The following is a 17156-nucleotide window of genomic DNA, read 5'->3' on the forward strand; positions in this document are numbered from 1 at the left end:
AAGAACTTCCCACCGTCTCTTCAGCCTCCACAGGACACACACAAAACCAGATGCCTGCCCTCAGCTGAGGCCCTCAAACAGACAGGCACTAAAGTGTTGCTGTGGCAATAATCTCTGTGTTCCACTTACTTCGGGAAAACATAATTTAATCACGGGTTCCTTGGACTCCAGCCTTGCCATGTAGTTCCTGCAGCTAAAGAGTCCACTGCATGGGAAATCTCGCACACAATTACTGTCCAGAGCTCTGGATGAATGCTAGCCTTGCACAGATGTTTTCTTTGCCTAGTTAGGCTGTCAAACTCCCTGATCTTGTCAACGTTTTAAAGTAAAGGGGTTGTTACGGTTCTCAGTCCCCTAAGAGGTTGACCAAGTGCTGTGAGGGGCTCCAGCTCCTCTGCATTCTGGAAAACTCACCGCAGAGCCCTGCCCTAGTGTGTTTCCAGTAAGAAACCAAAGAAAAAAGCCTACTGTCTGGTCCCTAATCTCGGCTGCCCACCCTCCAAAAATCGACTGAGTGCTTGAGTCTCCTGGGATGTTCATATGAATCCCCTTGAAGCTTTAATTTGATAAGACCTCAGGGGAGACTGCTGAATGCCTGGGATTTAACAACATTATATATTATTCATTGTTGCTGTTGTCACAGACAGGCTGATTTTGTCCCTGCTGAGCAAGGCACTTCTGCGCATGGGAGCTTCATGGCTAACCACACTGCATGTTCTTCAGGCAGGGCCTATCCCAGAACATTCCAAGCTGTCTGCTAGCAAGTCTGCATTAACTCCCTCAACGCTGCATGCACGGTGTCACTGAATCCTTTACCACACACCTGGCCACCGGGGCCAGTCTTTTTATGAATATTGCTTGGGCTGTGTTTTTCAAAGTACCCTTTCCCAGTGTGCATTTCTTCTTAATCACAGAAAGAAGATCTGAGTAAGTAAAACTGGGGCAGCTGGCCTTTACTCAACGTCAGGGCACTTAGGAGACTGGAGCCCTTTGACAGGTTTTTCCCATTTTCATTTTACCTGAATTTTCCAAGTCAGTCTTCTCCAGCCTTAGTTTATAAGCACCATTTCAGAAGTCCAACAGCAGCACAGATTTTCAAGAAGTGCCAATAGCAACCACAGTGCCTTACTTTTATAGCTAACATTTAAAAACTTTTCTAAGAACTCACACATTACCATTAGGGAAGGGTGGGTGTATATTTGAAGGAGAGAATGTGCTGCTCTATTCTCACGACTCAGAGGACAGATGAATTTTTCCCCTTCTCAGGTGAACTAAGTAAAGTGGAGGCTGAATCCATTATTTTGGTAACCAAGGAAAAAGTGGGGTTAAATGTGCTGCCTGAGTTAACCAGACAGTTCCACCCACGGGACCTCAGTTATTGCGTTGGGGATTAAGAACAGTTCTTTTCAGAGAGATAAAGTGAAGGTAAAAGAAGAAAAGGAGCCTGCTTATAGAATTTTCAGCATTAGTTAATGCAATTGCAGGGTCCCATTACGTCAGGCAATAAATTTAAGAGGAGTGTTAGTATGTAAGTCTGGAAAATTTATATTTGGTCTGCTGTGTTTGCAGAGTCACAATATGCCAATTTCCTCTTTATCTTTTTGGCAAACATTTCCTGACCCTTAGCTGGATCCCTCGGGATTCTGTATTCAATTTTGCTCCTTGCACCAATAATCTTGTTTAAGATGGATGATAGGAATGTTTTAGGCTGAAAGTAATTTAGTCTTTGTACAATGCAGTTCTAATCCCTCTGATGGGCACCATATCCCCCCAGCACAAACATTAGATTTGGAACCTAAGCTGGGGTGTTTTGGAGGGGAAAGTAATTTAAAGAAGTGATTGAATCCCCCATTCCCCAACTCCCTTCAAACTTACTTGGATTCACGGTTAAGAGAGTTCCTTTTCCAAATGTCAGTTTATAGTTGCTACCTCCACTATTCTCACAGCCATGGAAGGCTTTACAGAAACACGAACAGAAGCTGCTCTTTGTAGAGGGTCCTGGGGGTCAATAGGATCTCGATTGCTCAACTCTTCATTAAACTACAGGTTGATAGGTTATTTGATAATAAGTCCAGAAGGCAGCTGCTATAGGTGGGTGCTGGGCTTCCAGAGGGGAATGGAGCCCTGATATACACACACACACATACACACACACACACACTTATATGTGTGTGTATATATATCTTTAAAGTTTTTTTAGTTTAAAATTTTTAATTATTTTCTTTGTGACTAAGCTGCCATCATGGTTCCAGTAATCCATTTCTTTTTTTTTTTTCTTTCCTAATTGTCTTGCCCTGGCTGGTACTCAGATAGTTTCTACTTTTTGCACTTGTTGGGGTAACTATTTCTCTGCTTTTTTTTTTTCATTGAAATTGCTCATATCAGCTCACTGGATTCTGATTTACTGGAAACTGTAGAAGAGGAGGGAAGCAAGAGTTTTTTTTTACAGGGAGGTGTTTAAAGGTAGAAATTTGGGGGCTTTCCTATCTTTCCGGGTCTGCTTCTCTATAAAGGACTGTGAAAAATGAGTATATGTCCCTCAAGGAGAGCTTGCAGGACATGACCCAGAAAGGAAAAGACTATAGCCAGCTGCATGTAGCTTCACCCTTTCATACTTACTTGGGTTGATGGTCAGTCTGGTTCCTTGCCCAAATACCAGCTTCTGGGCTCCCTGAGTTACACCACAGCACATGGCTTTACAGAAACTGCCAACGAGGCCCCACCTCTCCTCGCTGAAGAAGATGCCTGATCTGCCTTCCTAGCAGCCCAAGCCTGTGGCAGAAAATGGCCCAAATTTCACTAACCAGATAAGTTTAGGACAAAGTCTCCTTGGGCTGCTCATTTTCTCCTTCACAAAGCCTCCTTTAGCAGTTGTAGACATGGTCCAGATTTTTCAGTTTCCTTGCCAATCAAATATTTAACATTTTTATTTTTTACCCATAGAATTTTAACTTTTTTTTTTTTTTAAACCTTTCTTTCAGCTTTTACAGAGCTCTCCCTAAAAACAGCTGGATTAGAAGAATCTTTAAAGTCAGAGTATACTAGGTCTCCTGAGTGAAGTTAATCTGGCTTCCTTCTTAAAATTTCTGGTTTGAATGCGAGGGCCTGCTCATCTGGGACCTAATTTGTCGTGCTAAGACAGGAAAGGTGAAAAGGCAATGCAGAAAATCCAGGGGAAATCCTGTGCCGTGAGATCTTCTTGTCCCTCCACACTTGGATTTATTTTTGTGCTCAGCCCCTTCCCCCAACAAAGGCGTTACCAGCACTTGTCACTAACAGGGGGCCAACCTCAAAATCAATTCTAGAGACTCCTACCTATAGAAACTTCAGTGTCAGACATGGTTTCTTCCTCTGCTCAGGGAAATTTGATTGAAAAACCATTTCCAATTTTGCCAAATGAAAAGGATTAGGAGAAAATCTGTTTGCCCCTGTTCTTCCTCCTCCCACTTCGTCTTCAATAGTTTTAAACTATTTATAGAAACATCCCCTTTAGGGTAAGAGAAATGTGGCAAATTTCTAATCTCTTCATCCTTTTTCTTGCTATTTACTGCAGTCACGTATTTACAATCTAAATTTACATTTCATTTCCATTTGCAGGAGCTTCTAATGCACTTTTCTATTACTTCCAGAACACTGTGTGTAATAATAAACTCTACAGAAATAAACCAAATCACAAGGAGTGTTTAGGTCTGGAGGCTGACATTTCTCAAGACAGGTATGGGGCAAACAACTTATTCTTCTAGGCAAGACTAAGATAGAGGCAGTCCAGTCAACTGAGCAACTAGGCTTGCAGGGTGGACATGCTATGTATACATAACTATCTATTGAGCCTTGCTCCTTGGGATTAATTTGGATTTCCTTTTTAATCTAGTTCCCAAATATCAACTTCCCATCTTTTAGCGCTTAGAATCTCTCTGACAGGGAAAGCTTAAGTTAAATCTCATGGGGTTTTTGAATCTCAACCAATATTTCATCTCAGTACACATCACGAATAGAGGAACCAAAAGAAGGATGAATATAACACCTTTGGGAGAGAATTTATAACAGTTCTTTGGGAAAGATGAGAATTATAAATAAAAGTAGAATTGTGTGTGCTTTTCCTAATTTTTAATATCCAGAGGACTCTAAATGTCCAATCCAGTTTGGAAATACAGCAGCTGACTCACCTGCTCTTTAGACCCTTGTTAGCCAATGGACACACAGGTTAGCATGGAAATGCTTTTCTCTCTTACACTGTTTTAGGCAGGAGGAACTTTAGGAAGGTCACATGGAGCTCACATACTACTAGGACATTCTGATTCTAGTCTTTTTAATGGGGATAATAATTTGATCATGAAAGTAGTTTTATTTTCAGATACTCATTGAATAGTTGGTATCTTTTGGGAATTATGAGCAAAAGTTAAACCGCAAACAATTGTTTGGAATGAGTTTCCATTAACATAGAAAACAGAGATTCCCTCATGGAACAAAATGTCAGCTACATTCAAGTTAATTGAAATTAGGTTTGTTTTGAGAACGGTGGAGCAACACTTAAAATATCCCCCTTAGTACTGCATTTGGATTAGGGAATCCTTCTCTCACACTTCCAAGCTCAGTCGCCACCTTTTCAATGAGGGACACAGAAGTTGAGTGGGTATCAAAAGGGGCTTCTCTGATGCAGAAAGCTCAGACAAGGTGGAGATGAAAATGTTCCATCAGGACCCAATTAGAAACGCAACAGTTAACAGCATCCTGGGACATATTTTCAGAAGTTCATGGTCTTTCTGACTAATATGAATATTTCCTTTCAATCTTACCTTTTCCCTCTAAATATCAGCTTGTGGTCAGTGTCAGTACCAGAAAATCTTACACAGCTTTACCCAATTTAGCTTGGCTCCAAGGTTTTGAGTTATGGGGATTGGACAATTCTTTTCCTAATTGCACCAACATGGAAGCTTTGGGAAGACAAGTCAGCTGACATGGATTACTGGCTCAGTTGTTTATATCAGCAGGCTCCACCTCACTGTTTCCTTTGGATTAGGTTGCATTGTATACTCCCAGCCATTGCTATGTATTTTAGTCTAATCTGTCCTTTCCTTTGTCCTTTCTAAATGCTTTCTGCCCCTACACACTAAAACTTCAATTCAGATTCCATTTGTCAGACACATATCTCCAGCATTAACAAAAACACACTTAACATTCCCAAGTACTTAAAGGTGTTAAAGAAACAGTCCCAAAGGGGCTGCAGTCAGGGGCTGCCCACATTGTCATTTTCTCCAGAAAACCCCATGGTGAAAGACGCTAAAAATGGACCGGCGATTCAGTTATCTTTCACGGAATTTCTAAGGATGGTGGCTTATGTTTGGAAACAAATAACATTCATTAAAACATACCTGGGCTAACACTTAGAGCTGTTCCTTTTCCAAATGTCAGCTTATCACTGCCTCCAGTATCGCACAATGACACGAGAGTCTACAAAAACTCCGTTGTCCAAACTCGCCTTGATATTTACTTAAGTGCTTACTTGTCATCTAAGAAGCCCCATGATAAAACCAGCTGTTTGTAATTTGGGACTGGTGAAAGAATTTATGGACCACCTGGGACCTTCCTTTCTCCTCACATTCATTGTCACCTTATTGGAAACGTGTCAATATCCCCTCACAGCATGCCTACTGTGATAAAATGGGAACAGGAACTGCCTCCCCCATTCTACAGAGGAGGAAAATAGAGGCTCAGAGAGTTAATCAATTTTCTCTTAGTCCCATGGAAAATCTCACCAATTATAATAAAGAATTAAGCTTTGGAACAGTCTGACTCCTTAACTCAATGCTCCACTAGCACTGTCTTTCTCAGCTATTACATAAAATAGCACACGAGGGCAAGCAGCAGAGACCTGCGTGTAGTAGGAATACACCAGCAGTTGTTTGCACTGGAATTAATTAAGGGGACTGCTGTGGTTTGGAATTGGGTTATAAAACAGAATTGAAAATTTGGAAATAAGGGTTCCAGAAAGAAATTTGGAAGCAATAGTTATTCAGACTTACATGGGTTTACTGCCAGTTTCGTTCCTTTTCCAAAGACGAGCTTTTCAGATCCGCCTGAGTTACACCCCCACAGACTGCTTTACAAATACTGCCAAGACCCTCCACCACGGGCTGGGAGCTAGGGCTCCACCCACTTTCCCGGGGAAGCTTAAAATTATACAGTTGTAGGCTATTCCTGAAAAAGGAGCGGACCTACGGAAATTTGATGACTCCCTTAACTTATAACACGTTAGGTTGTTGTCTTATTAAGTAATTAGTTAATCTAGCTGGTCAGCAGTTGCAGGCAATTTGAAAGAGCTCAGACTTTGGGGTCAGACAGGCTTGAGTTTGAAACCCAGCACAAGTTTCTTAACTTGCAGCACCTCAGTTTCCCCATTTGTAAAGTGGGGAAAACAATTACTGCTTGATGATGTCATAAGAATTAAGAATATGTAACTGGGTCACAGTGGTCCTGTTGATCAACCCTGGCTTTACTTGCTGAGACCACACTTCTTTAGGGATTATTTTAGCAACCTTAGAGACTAGAGCATCAGGGACATTCCCTCCAGACATACTCTCCTCACTAAAAAGCATTTAGCTCTGGAATTTGAGTACCAAGAATTAAATTCCAGGTTCTCTTTCTTTGTTAGCGTGAACAAGTTAATCAGCATCTCTGTGCTTCTATAAAAATACAAAATATAAAAATTTTCCTTCTATAAAATGAGGATAATAATAGCTCCTAACTCACAGACCTGGTATAAGGATTAAATGTGATAAGAGAAGGAGTGCAGCATGTCAACTAGCATACAGAAACCAATTAATAACTCATCATTATCATTTTCCTCCCAAGAAGGCAAACACACTGCCGATGTTCCTCTTTTCACAATGACCTAAAAATATGAAAGTCCTTGGGCACTTGTCTTCCTCTAACTGATAAACTAGCAGGGCCATGAGGGCACAGAAGAGCCACCAAGCAGTTTGGTGAAAGGGGGCAAGTGATTTTGTGAGAGATTAGAAAAAGCGGCATTCCGCTGCACACATGCACACCCATGAGCATTGTTGAGCCAGGCAGGACTTGAATGTTGGCAGAGGTGGGGCAAGAAGCCATATCTTGACTCATTGGCATAAGATGGATCACATTCAGGCAGAGGATTCAACGCTCTCCTCCACTTACCAGGATAGACCGTGAGCTGTGTTCCTTCCCCAAAGGTCAATCTAGAGCCACTCGTTTGCTAAACACTGTGCTGAAGGGCTTTGCAAAAACCTGTGGTGTCAGCTTAATGAACCAAGCTTTTCAGAGCTACCCAAGAGCTAGAATTCTTCTCCAATTTTTAAGCTTCAGAGGAAGGATAAGTGATGGTATATTTCTTTCCAGTAGCCTATGGCTTCAGGGCTGGGAGATACATCCAGAGATATGATTTTCATTTCAAGACACCAGAAGGTTCAACAAGCCAATTCTGTATACATATTCTACGGTCCAAAACAATCACAGAGCTGGTGCAATCTATCATAGAATATAAACCCCACTGGGAAAGACATTAGCTATGCAGAACTTAGGGGTAGTGTTCTGTGGTCATAGTCATTGTCTGAAGACAAGACTGGCATTTTCATTTTGTTTTTTCCACCCCTCTCTCAGTCTGCAGATGACTGCACCTTTCCCCTAATATCAAGTTCAATTATTGTTCTGCTTCAGCTAGCTTTTTCTTTTAACAGGCACAGGATGATTTTATCTCCCTCTGGAACTCAGGATTTTTTTCTGAGTTCATTAAGTCTTGGGTAAGGAATGTTTGGGATGCAAATGATGCTGCCGTGGCCAAGGACTATGATTTTTTTTTTTCTCCCTTGGGTCTGGGCTGGTGAGAACTATGAGCTGTCTTGGCTTTGCCCTGGACCTTGATATTGGGCTCAGTTGTGTGACCTTGAGCAAGTTCATAACCTCTCTGTTTCACTGTCTTCATTTGCAAAATTAAAGAGGTGGGTGAGGAGATCTTTAATTAATTTCTGAGCTGAGAGTCTTTGCTTTGGTTATTTGAATCTAATTTATCCAGAAATGCTGTGCAAATGTCCCTGCCCTCCCCACTCACCACCAGGGCATCTAATCCTCCTATTTCCTAAACAAAATAAAACAAACAAGCAAACAAAAGAAAAGTAGGTTTCTGCTTATTACATAGAGAAATAGAAGTTTTTCAAGCTTACTATCTGGTTTAACATTTGATCTTTTTAGAAGTTTGAAGTCAGAATTTTGCAATCAAATCCTCAGGGAGAAGTGTTCTTTCTTTGGAACTTCCAGATAATTCAAAAACCAAACCAAATAACCCGACACCTTTGGTTTAAAGATAACACTTACTAAGCTTTCTTACTTGCATCTCCGTTCCAAATGTAAATTTCTTATTTCCTTCCTTCCCACAGGAGCTACCACCTTTACATCAACTACAGACTCTTGCTTACCCATAGGAAAGGTGGTTTGTTCTTTACAGCCTTTTCCCACCGGGTAAGAGAATTCGTTATCTGGCCAAGTGTTTCAGCTCTCTGATTGCCAGGAGTTAGGTGTAGAGGGGTTCTGCTAAAGCTACCTCTGGAGTCGAGGTACTCACCCAGGCTCACAATTAACTCAGTCCCCTTCCCAAACTTGAGCATCTCAGTGTTCTTCACACAGTGCCCAGGCCCTTTACCAAAAGTCCCTGTTAGTGCTGTGCTGCAATTTCCTCCTCTCAGACCCTGGTCATGCTTCTAGCGTGACTAGGGATGGAAGGGGGGCCAGCATTGTGAACATTCATCTGGGCTTGCCCGTCTCCTGCTCATACAGCCCGGGATTCAGGCCGTGAGGACAGCAGGACCAACCATGTCAGGGTGGTCCAAGGTTCTCTGGCTTCCCAAGGAACTCATTTCCTGAAAACCTAGCAGGACGTCTTTTGTTGTCCATCCTGCTCTGCAGATTTATAAGAAGAAAACGGCCTGCTGGTTTATGGTGCTTCTGACCTAAGGCAGGGAAGGAGACCCTGGTGGGCCACCAGAGATGCCAGGCTCCCTTTTTCATGACTGGAAAGACAAAAAGTACCACTTGTTTGTTGACTGCTGGGAGCCTAATTGCAGAACATATAATTCTCAAAATACTTTCTCCCTGTAGATTTTACAGATCAGCTTAAGAAAATACTTAATTGGCAAGATAAACTTGCCCCATAAAAGAATGAAATACATGCTAAAGCCAATCATAAAAGAATATTTTTGATTGCCTGGTGTTTTAGATTACCCATGCCGTTGTGCACATTTTCTTCTGAAGCTAAGCTACTTACCCAGGGCCACCGTGGTTAACCATGTCCTGGTCCGAGAGGTGAATCTGCTGTCATTTTTCATACCATCTTGGGCCCACTGACAATCCCCCACATCCCTTAAGGCAATGATAATGTCTGCTCAGAAACTGACTTGGATGATTCGTGGGAAAAACGGTAGGCTCTTAATAAATATTTGTTAAATTGAATTGTATTAAAAATTCGTCCTTTTTCCTATTTATTAAGGCACATGAGAATCTCTCACTGACAATTTTCAGATAGAAAAAAAATTCTGCCAGATATTACTTGCTGAGTTTCCTGATTCCTCTAATGTTGGCTCCAAATGTCAGTTTCCTATTAACCCGGTACCCACAGGGGTGAGCACCTTTACAAAAACCAGAGGTGTCAGCATAGTTGAAAGGGATGTGGCATCAACTTTGCTGAGAGAGACACCCCTCGGTTCCCCACAGGGGCTCCATCTTGCCTGGGAGAGGGCTGTCCTCCTTCTGTCTTTCAGAGCAGATATAGGAGAGGGCAGAGTGGATTTCAGGGATGAAGATAAATAAGATAACAAAATGTTAAAAAAAGAAGATAACAAAATGTTATCACACTAGACAGAGCCTTCTTCTTCTTCTTTTTTTTTTTTTTGGCCAAATTGATGGTGTCCCAAAGGCTGTTTTCAGCACTTTTCTCTCTCCTAGATGCAATAATAACTGGATTCCAAGTTGGCATCTGAGCATGGACCTCCAGGCTCTGATGAGTCACACATAGTGAACCAGGAAATTATGCTACCCCCCCAATGAAGAAGCATGTTTTCCCTTTTCTACTTGCTGGGCAATGAGGAGTTCAAGCAACATGCACAGGGGGATATAAACTAATAATTCTTGGGTCAGCTCTACAATTTTACACATTAACATCCTAGAATGTGAGACCTACAAGGAACTTAGCGACTGCCTGGGCCAATGCCCTCATTTTAAAGATGAAAATGCTGAAGCTCTGAGGGGTAAATTTGCTCAAGGGCCTGTAGATAGGTAGAGGCAGAGCTGGGACTAGAACTCAGTACACCTGAGTTCCAGTCCTGCCTTCTGTGGCTCCCTTTATGTGACTCAGGAGAACAAGGACCTTCGCTGGGTGGTCTCTGTCCCCACGGGCTTTGCTAGCTGGCTCAGGGTATGATTATTCCTGCTAATCATGTAAGGATGAGTTCATATATGGATAAGTCATACAAGGGAAGTATTTGGCCTTGACACATCATTTATGATTTTAGAGAGAATTATAGAATCTTCTAATTTATTTAAAAATTTTATTTCTTATATTGCAGGCAACAGCATTGATAGCAGGGGAAATGGTCCATGAGATCCCAGGGAAGCCAAGGAAAACACAGAAACAGAAAAATTTGCCCTTTACCAAAAGGACAATCCAATGGAGAATTGGCTCTGATTATTCTTTCTCTGCAGGACTCATTTCAGGGAATGACATCGAGAGCAGGAACCGCAAATACAAAACAGTGTGGGATTGCCTCCTGCTCCTGCTCCCGTGGTAGATATTGCTAATAGACACATCACTCTCTTCCTCTGCGTGTAGATGTGGCCTCAGTACCTCTCTTACCAGCATGCTCCAGATAGCCTCTACCAATTGTTAGCTCTTGATAATGGAGATATAATCTGTTTACCCTCCCTGCCCTGGGAAATAATAGGAGAGAAGCCCCTCCAGATGGCTTTAGAAATCTAGTGAGCAAGAGTCAGGCCAGGTCCCACACAGCCCCATTATGAAAAATATCACTGACCTGGTTGGACCAAGACTGTTCTTTCCACAAGCTGCTCCAGAGATGGCAACAGCAACACCATGGAGTGTCCCTTCTTCCTCACAGTTTTCCTTCAAACGTTGACTTTGTAGAGGGCATTGGGCAAAAAACCATGGTAGGGTTCTTCATACTTGTTCTTGCCCATGGGGCCCTCAGCAAGGTCTTTAGCCGAAGCAGAGGCCCTGGGTCCCCATGGCTTTGCCCCAGCCTGGGGGTGGAGGTTGTCTGGGGGACTTGTCCCTCCCTGGCATGCTTCCTGCTATCCATCAGGCCAGGTCTGTCCCAGGGATGTCAGATGGAATGTGGCACAGGAAGAAAGTGATGCAGAAATCCTTTCTCTAGCCCACTCACCCCCGTTTCCACACGTTCAGACGTTTCTAAGCTTTTCCTTTCCTAAGAGGAAAATGTCCATTTGTCCTCTTACGGTGTTATCTCATACCCTTAAAGACAGTCCTCTTTGGGTGACTAGTGGAGGATAGTCCCTTTGGGCCGGCAGAGAAGCAGCTGCCAGTCTCAGAGTTGAAAAGGGAATGGAGACAGAAGCAGCAGCTTTGACTTGAGTTGCGAACAAATAATGTTTTTCTTCCCTGACCTATTTTCTATCAACCTCCTGTATGACCTATTTATGGAGATGGGGTAATTAGAGCAGCAGAGGGCGCTACAAGGTCAAAAACAAAGCCGCCCACCTCAAAGGAAACGGGGAGAAAAGCCCCTTTTCTGAGTGATGTGAGTGATCAAGAGCCAAGTTATGGGACATGGGCAGCTTTGTTCGCCAAACCTCTTGCCCCCCACCTGGTCTGAGGGCCCCTCTTGAGTGGCAGTATTGGGCTAATGAAAGGCAGCCCTGCTTCACAGGTGGGAGGGTGGGGTCTGCAGGACTTTCAGCACCTTGGGGAGAGGTGCAGGCTGCAGATGCCAGTAGGTTTAAGGAAGATGGGGTGGAGAAACTTAGGGGCAATATGTCCTTAGCTGGCCATTGAATCTTGAGGCTCTCTCCTATTCCTCAGTGGTGGGGTCACTTGGTCATGCATCGTGGCCTCTCATGAACAAGCCTGTTACAACGGTTGGAAGACGTAAGAACAAGGGGCTGGAAGGCTCACTTCTCATGCTCCTAATGCTCTTAGGGACTTGGGGAGAGCACAGCTGGCTCTCAGAGGAGAGATCCTCTCAGAGGATCACAGGTCTTGGGGGATCACAGAGCTCTGGGACATGCTTACAGCACGGACAGCAAATTAAAGATGTCAGTCTTTTTTTTTTTAATCATTGATTGATACAGCATACCAACAATCTTTTGCTAGATTTTGCAACTTTAAAATTTAGATTTAGTCAGAATCTTTTCCCTGAACAGCACTGATGAGAGTAACACTCTTAGGAATTCTATTCATATGTCTGTTTAATAAAAATGGCAACATTTTAATTAAATATGCAACAGCAATACCTGACATTGATAGATCATTTTATCTGCTGGATGTATTGCATGTGTGACCTCACTAACTCTTCCAGTATTTCTGTGAGAAAAGCTATTATTACCTCCATTTTGCAGATGGAGAAATTGAGACTTGGAGAGTTAGGTCATGCTTAAGGTCACACGGCCAGTAAAAGCTGGAGCTGATATGAACCTAAGCAGGCTGGTTCCGGGAGCCCACTCTTAGCCGTTACACTGCACTGCTGTGCTAAGTGTCTGCCTTTCCTGGAGGGAGAGATGCTTTTCAAGGAATATTGCAAGGACACTAGGACAGGAGAGTCATGATGATGCTGCCCCAAGCAGGACTCAGGTTATGTCTGAAGCTTCTGTGTGAAGCATTGTAGGACAGGATGTGTCCCTCTGTGTGAGGGTCCATGAAGTCTACTTCTTTGTGCTTGGCTATGGTCAGATGTAGCTGAGGTTGGGCAGTTAGAAGAGGAGGAGCATTTTAACTTGAAGATGGTTATGGTCTAGATCAGGAAGGGAACACTCAGCTCTCATATAAATATCATGCCCAAGCGACATCTTTAGAGCAGGGACAGACACCAAGAGACTATGGGTGGGGAGTGAGCAGAATCCTTGGACTTGGGAGAATCGGAAGCTCTGAAATGGACTTCCGCCAGCAAGGAGCTGGGTCTCATGGAGGGGACCCCTGCCGGTAGGTGGCAGTGCAGGTCCGGGCAGCCAATGCACCTGTTAGGCAGCCCCTGGACTCTGAACCTCCCTCTTCCACAACCAGGGGCCCCGAAGATGCTCATGGTGGGACTCTGGGCTACCTGGTGCTTACGTCTGGCATTCTGCATGCCTAGCATTGCCAGATAAAATACAGGATGCCCAGTGGAATTTGAATTTCAGATAAACAATGAATACTTTTTTAGTATAAATGTATTCCAAATGCCATTGTCCCAACTATCCGTATTACTGGAATTTTTGTTGTTGTTTATTTGAAATGCACATTTAACCGGGTGTCTTGTATTTTTATTTGCTAAATGTGGGTGAATGGTGAGTTTTTAAGTGAAAAAATTACATTCCTTTTTTTACACAAATATTTATTGATTGTCTGTGATGTGGTCAACACAAGCCTCGGGGCTGGAGACATATCAGTGAAAAGATAAACAAGCTCCCTGCCCTCATATAGTTTGTATTATTTGTGTGTGTGTGTGTGTGTGTGTGTGTGTGTGTGTGTGTGTGTAGGGGGGAGGTGGTATGGGAGAGACATAAAATAAACATGTAGGAATCTGATGATTTCAGATAGCGATGTGAGAGAAAATAAGAACAGAGATGTAATTGAGGTTGGTTATGGGTGGGATGGGTGACTTATTTAGTTGGAGTGGCCAGGGAAAGCTTCTTTGAGCTGAGATTTCAGAAAAATTGGGAATAGAGTTTCAGGCATCTAGAAAAGATTGGCAGAGAGGGAACGAGAAGGAAGGCCATGGCAGCTGAAGGGAAGAAAGAGAAGGAGCAGATGTGGGGTGAGGCTGTGGAGGAGGCAAGGACCAGATCATCTGCAGATGTTATAGGCCTGGGAAGGAGGTCCAGCTGGCATCATCTAATGTACACTTTATGAAGAACTGGAGAATGGATTGTCCAGGGACAAGAGCAGAAATAAGGGGACCAGTTAGTGGGTTGTTGCAGCAGTCCCTGTAAGAGATGATGGTGTTTGCAGAAGGTGGTGGCAGTGGAGATGGACTGGAGATATACTTCCGTGGCAGACCTGACAGTAAGACAACCAATTCTTACTGATGAATTGGTTGTAGGGAAAAAGGAAAATGAAGGAACTTCTAGAAATACTCCTAGAAACACTCCTGGGTTTGGGGGAGTGAGTTAGTCAGTGTTCTTTTTTTTTTTTTACTGCGGTGCTTCCCAACTGCTGTCACGTCATGGCTTTCATGGAAAACCATATTTGTAGGGCTCCTGGCTGGGAGGGGCTGGCTCAGGGGCTCCAGCCACCTCAGGTACACTTGCACTCTCAACACTATCTCAGCAAGCTTGTAATCCACTCGTGGCAGTTCACTGGCCGGGAAGCTCTGTTCGGGGGAGGATTTTCCAGCTGGAGCCAAGTGTGTGCTGCGGTGGGCCCAGAGAGAGATAGAAAGTCATGCTGATGAGGTGCAAGAAACACTTAGGATCAGTACACTCCTTCAGGTATATGAAATCAAAATTTCTGGAATTCAGGTCTAGGACAGATTTTAGAAAGGATCTTGTGCAATCCCCTTTCCTCCCTCTTTACACAGAGGAGTAAGGGAGTTGTCCAAGGTACTCTTTCATTTATTCCAATTATTGAATAGAACAAAGTGCACGGAGCTGTGCTAGCTGCTGTGAGACAGTGTCACTCAAAGTACCACATGTGATTAATGGACTGGTACACCAGTCTGTGACTGGAGGATACAGAAATGGAGAGTGAACTACTTTTGTAGCAGTTGGATACTCAAGAATGCCATCATTAGGCTTGCAGTTTTCTTCCCTCCCACCATTTCTTTCTTTTTCTTTTTTTTAAAAGTAATCCATTTTCATTGTCATATGTATTAGTTCAAGATGGTTGGGGGCCAAAGCATAATAGCAATAGCAGTTTCCTTGGCTGAGGGCATTTGCCTCAAGGAGTCGCGGCTGAATCAGTCACGTGACCATCAGGGCTGCCAGTCTCCCCTTGTTTCCCTCCTGTCGTCTTTCGTCAGAACCGTCAGATAGTCTCTGAGATCTCAGGAACCCTGTTTTGTTGTATATCCTCTGCCCTGATATGGAGAAAAGATGATTCTTACTGTGGGCTTTAGCCTTTTGTTTTTCCGTAAGTAGATTCATTTGTTTACATTCCGCTTGTTCTATAACCCCGTTTCTCCTTCTCTGACTCTTGAAGGCTTTTTCTCTTGCTGTTTGGTTATTTTCTGCCTTTGGCTGTATTTCTGTGTTCTTCTCTTGCCTCTGCCCATTGAGTTCTTCTGGGCTAGGCATGTGCTATACTCAGTGTTTGGGGAGTGCAGAATTCACTATTTCCTCATTTATCTTTTTCACAGACAGGGGCATGCTGTGTGACGACGTAATCCAGAGTTCCCCAGACCAGACGGTAGCGAGTGGCAGTGAGGTGGTACTGCTCTGCACTTACAATGTTAGATATTCAAATCCAGATTTATTCTGGTACCGGATAAGGCCAGATCATTCCTTTCAGTTTCTCCTTTATGAGGATGGCGCCGGATATCAAGCTGCAGGTTTTGCTCAAGGTCGGTTTTCTGGGAGGTACATTCCGACCAAGAAAACCTTTGACTTGGTGATCTCTCCAGTGAGGACTGAAGACAGTGCCACTTACTACTGTGCCTTTAGCACAATGATGCAGGTGCCCAGGAAGTCTTACCACAAACTCCCGAGGCACAGCTCAGCAGAGCTACCTCTCAGTGCAGGTCATGTCTGGGACTTGGCATACTTCTCTTAGCCATTTTGTGTTCTAGCCTGGCCTTTAGAAGTGACCTAAAGTGTCTTCTGAGAAATAAATGGCCTGGTCACATCAAGGGGAGCACCCTGGCTTCAGAGAAGCAGAGCATCTCCTCACTTCTGACTCAGTGGCCCCGTGTCACCTGAATGACTCCTGGCAGGCAAGGGAGAGCTGCATGTTTAGGGAGCATTGTCTTTGTGTCCCCAGTGCCCTGGTCACTCCTGCTGCAGAGTGTGGCTTGACAAGCCTGTACTGCATTTTCTGTGAGGGTTTCAGAATGCAGGTTCAGGTGCAGGTGAAGAGCCCATCTAAGGTGAGGCCATCAGCAGTGTGTTTTAGTCACCACCATCATTTGTCCATTATTATGAATTGGTCTGTTTTCATTATAGAATTAAATTAGGGACAGGCATTGTGGCATACGCCTGTAATCCCAACACTTTGGGAGGCTGAGGCAGTCAGATCACTTGAGATCAGGAGTTCAAGACCAGCTAGGCCAACAAGGTGAAGCCCCATCTCTACTAAAAATACAAGAATTAGCTGGGCGTGGTGGTGCGTGCCTGTAGTCCCAGCTGCTTGGGAGGCTGAGGCACAATAATCGCTTGAACTTGGGAGGCAGAGGTTGCAGTGAGCTGAGGTGGTGCCACTGCATTCCAGCCTTGGTGACAGAGCAAGACTCTGTCTCAAAAAAAAATTAAGTTAGACACAAAGTTATTTACTTAAAAGACTTTTAAGCAATTTACCTTTTTTTTTTTGCATCTTTTTGTAGCTAGCCATCTTTCTCCTTGATGTTCTTTGACATCTCCATTTTACTTACTTTATTTGGAAAACATTTTCTTTTTTTTTCCCACTGAAGAGCACTGAGGCACTCCTAGAAAGTTGTGACTTCCAGAATCCCAACTGCCAAGTCCCTGAGTTTGGAGCTCAGTGGTGTCTACAGCAGAGAAAATTTCCTCTGGGGCAAACTGACTATGTGATGTCAAAATAGATATATACCCTCAGTCCCTGGGAATCAGTCCCTCCTTTCTGTTCTCTTATCTGCCTTAATAGAACTATTAGAATTATTAGATGTAATCTTAGAAATGGAAGAGGCCTTACACATTATTTTATAGAAATGACACTGCAGTCCAGAGACGTGGTGGACATTCTCAAAGTCTTATGTCTGGCTAGTGACGGGCCCAGAGATGCAGTGTTA

General features: G+C 43.5%; 1 long non-coding RNA gene and 1 gene segment (V, D, J or C); one reads left to right on the forward strand and one right to left on the reverse strand.

The window, feature by feature from the left end:
• LOC105726735 (T cell receptor alpha chain constant-like) overlaps positions 1 to 17156 on the reverse strand; it is a 334902-nt gene that overhangs the window by 64968 nt on the left and 252778 nt on the right. The window contains 1 exon segment of the C gene segment in view: positions 2620 to 2678. Coding sequence covers positions 2620 to 2678 — 59 coding nt within the window.
• Positions 1986 to 17156, forward strand: part of LOC105726892 (uncharacterized) — a 105303-nt gene continuing 90132 nt past the window's right edge. The window contains exons 1-2 of the long non-coding RNA XR_010342030.1: positions 1986 to 2091; positions 3598 to 3715. This is a non-coding gene — a long non-coding RNA (uncharacterized LOC105726892). The remainder of the gene's footprint in view (positions 2092 to 3597; positions 3716 to 17156) is intronic.

The sequence above is a fragment of the Aotus nancymaae genome, unplaced genomic scaffold, assembly GCF_030222135.1.
Source record: "Aotus nancymaae isolate 86718 unplaced genomic scaffold, 86718_ANA_hifiasm-v0.15.2.pri h1tg000011l, whole genome shotgun sequence".
NCBI lineage: Eukaryota > Metazoa > Chordata > Mammalia > Primates > Aotidae > Aotus > Aotus nancymaae.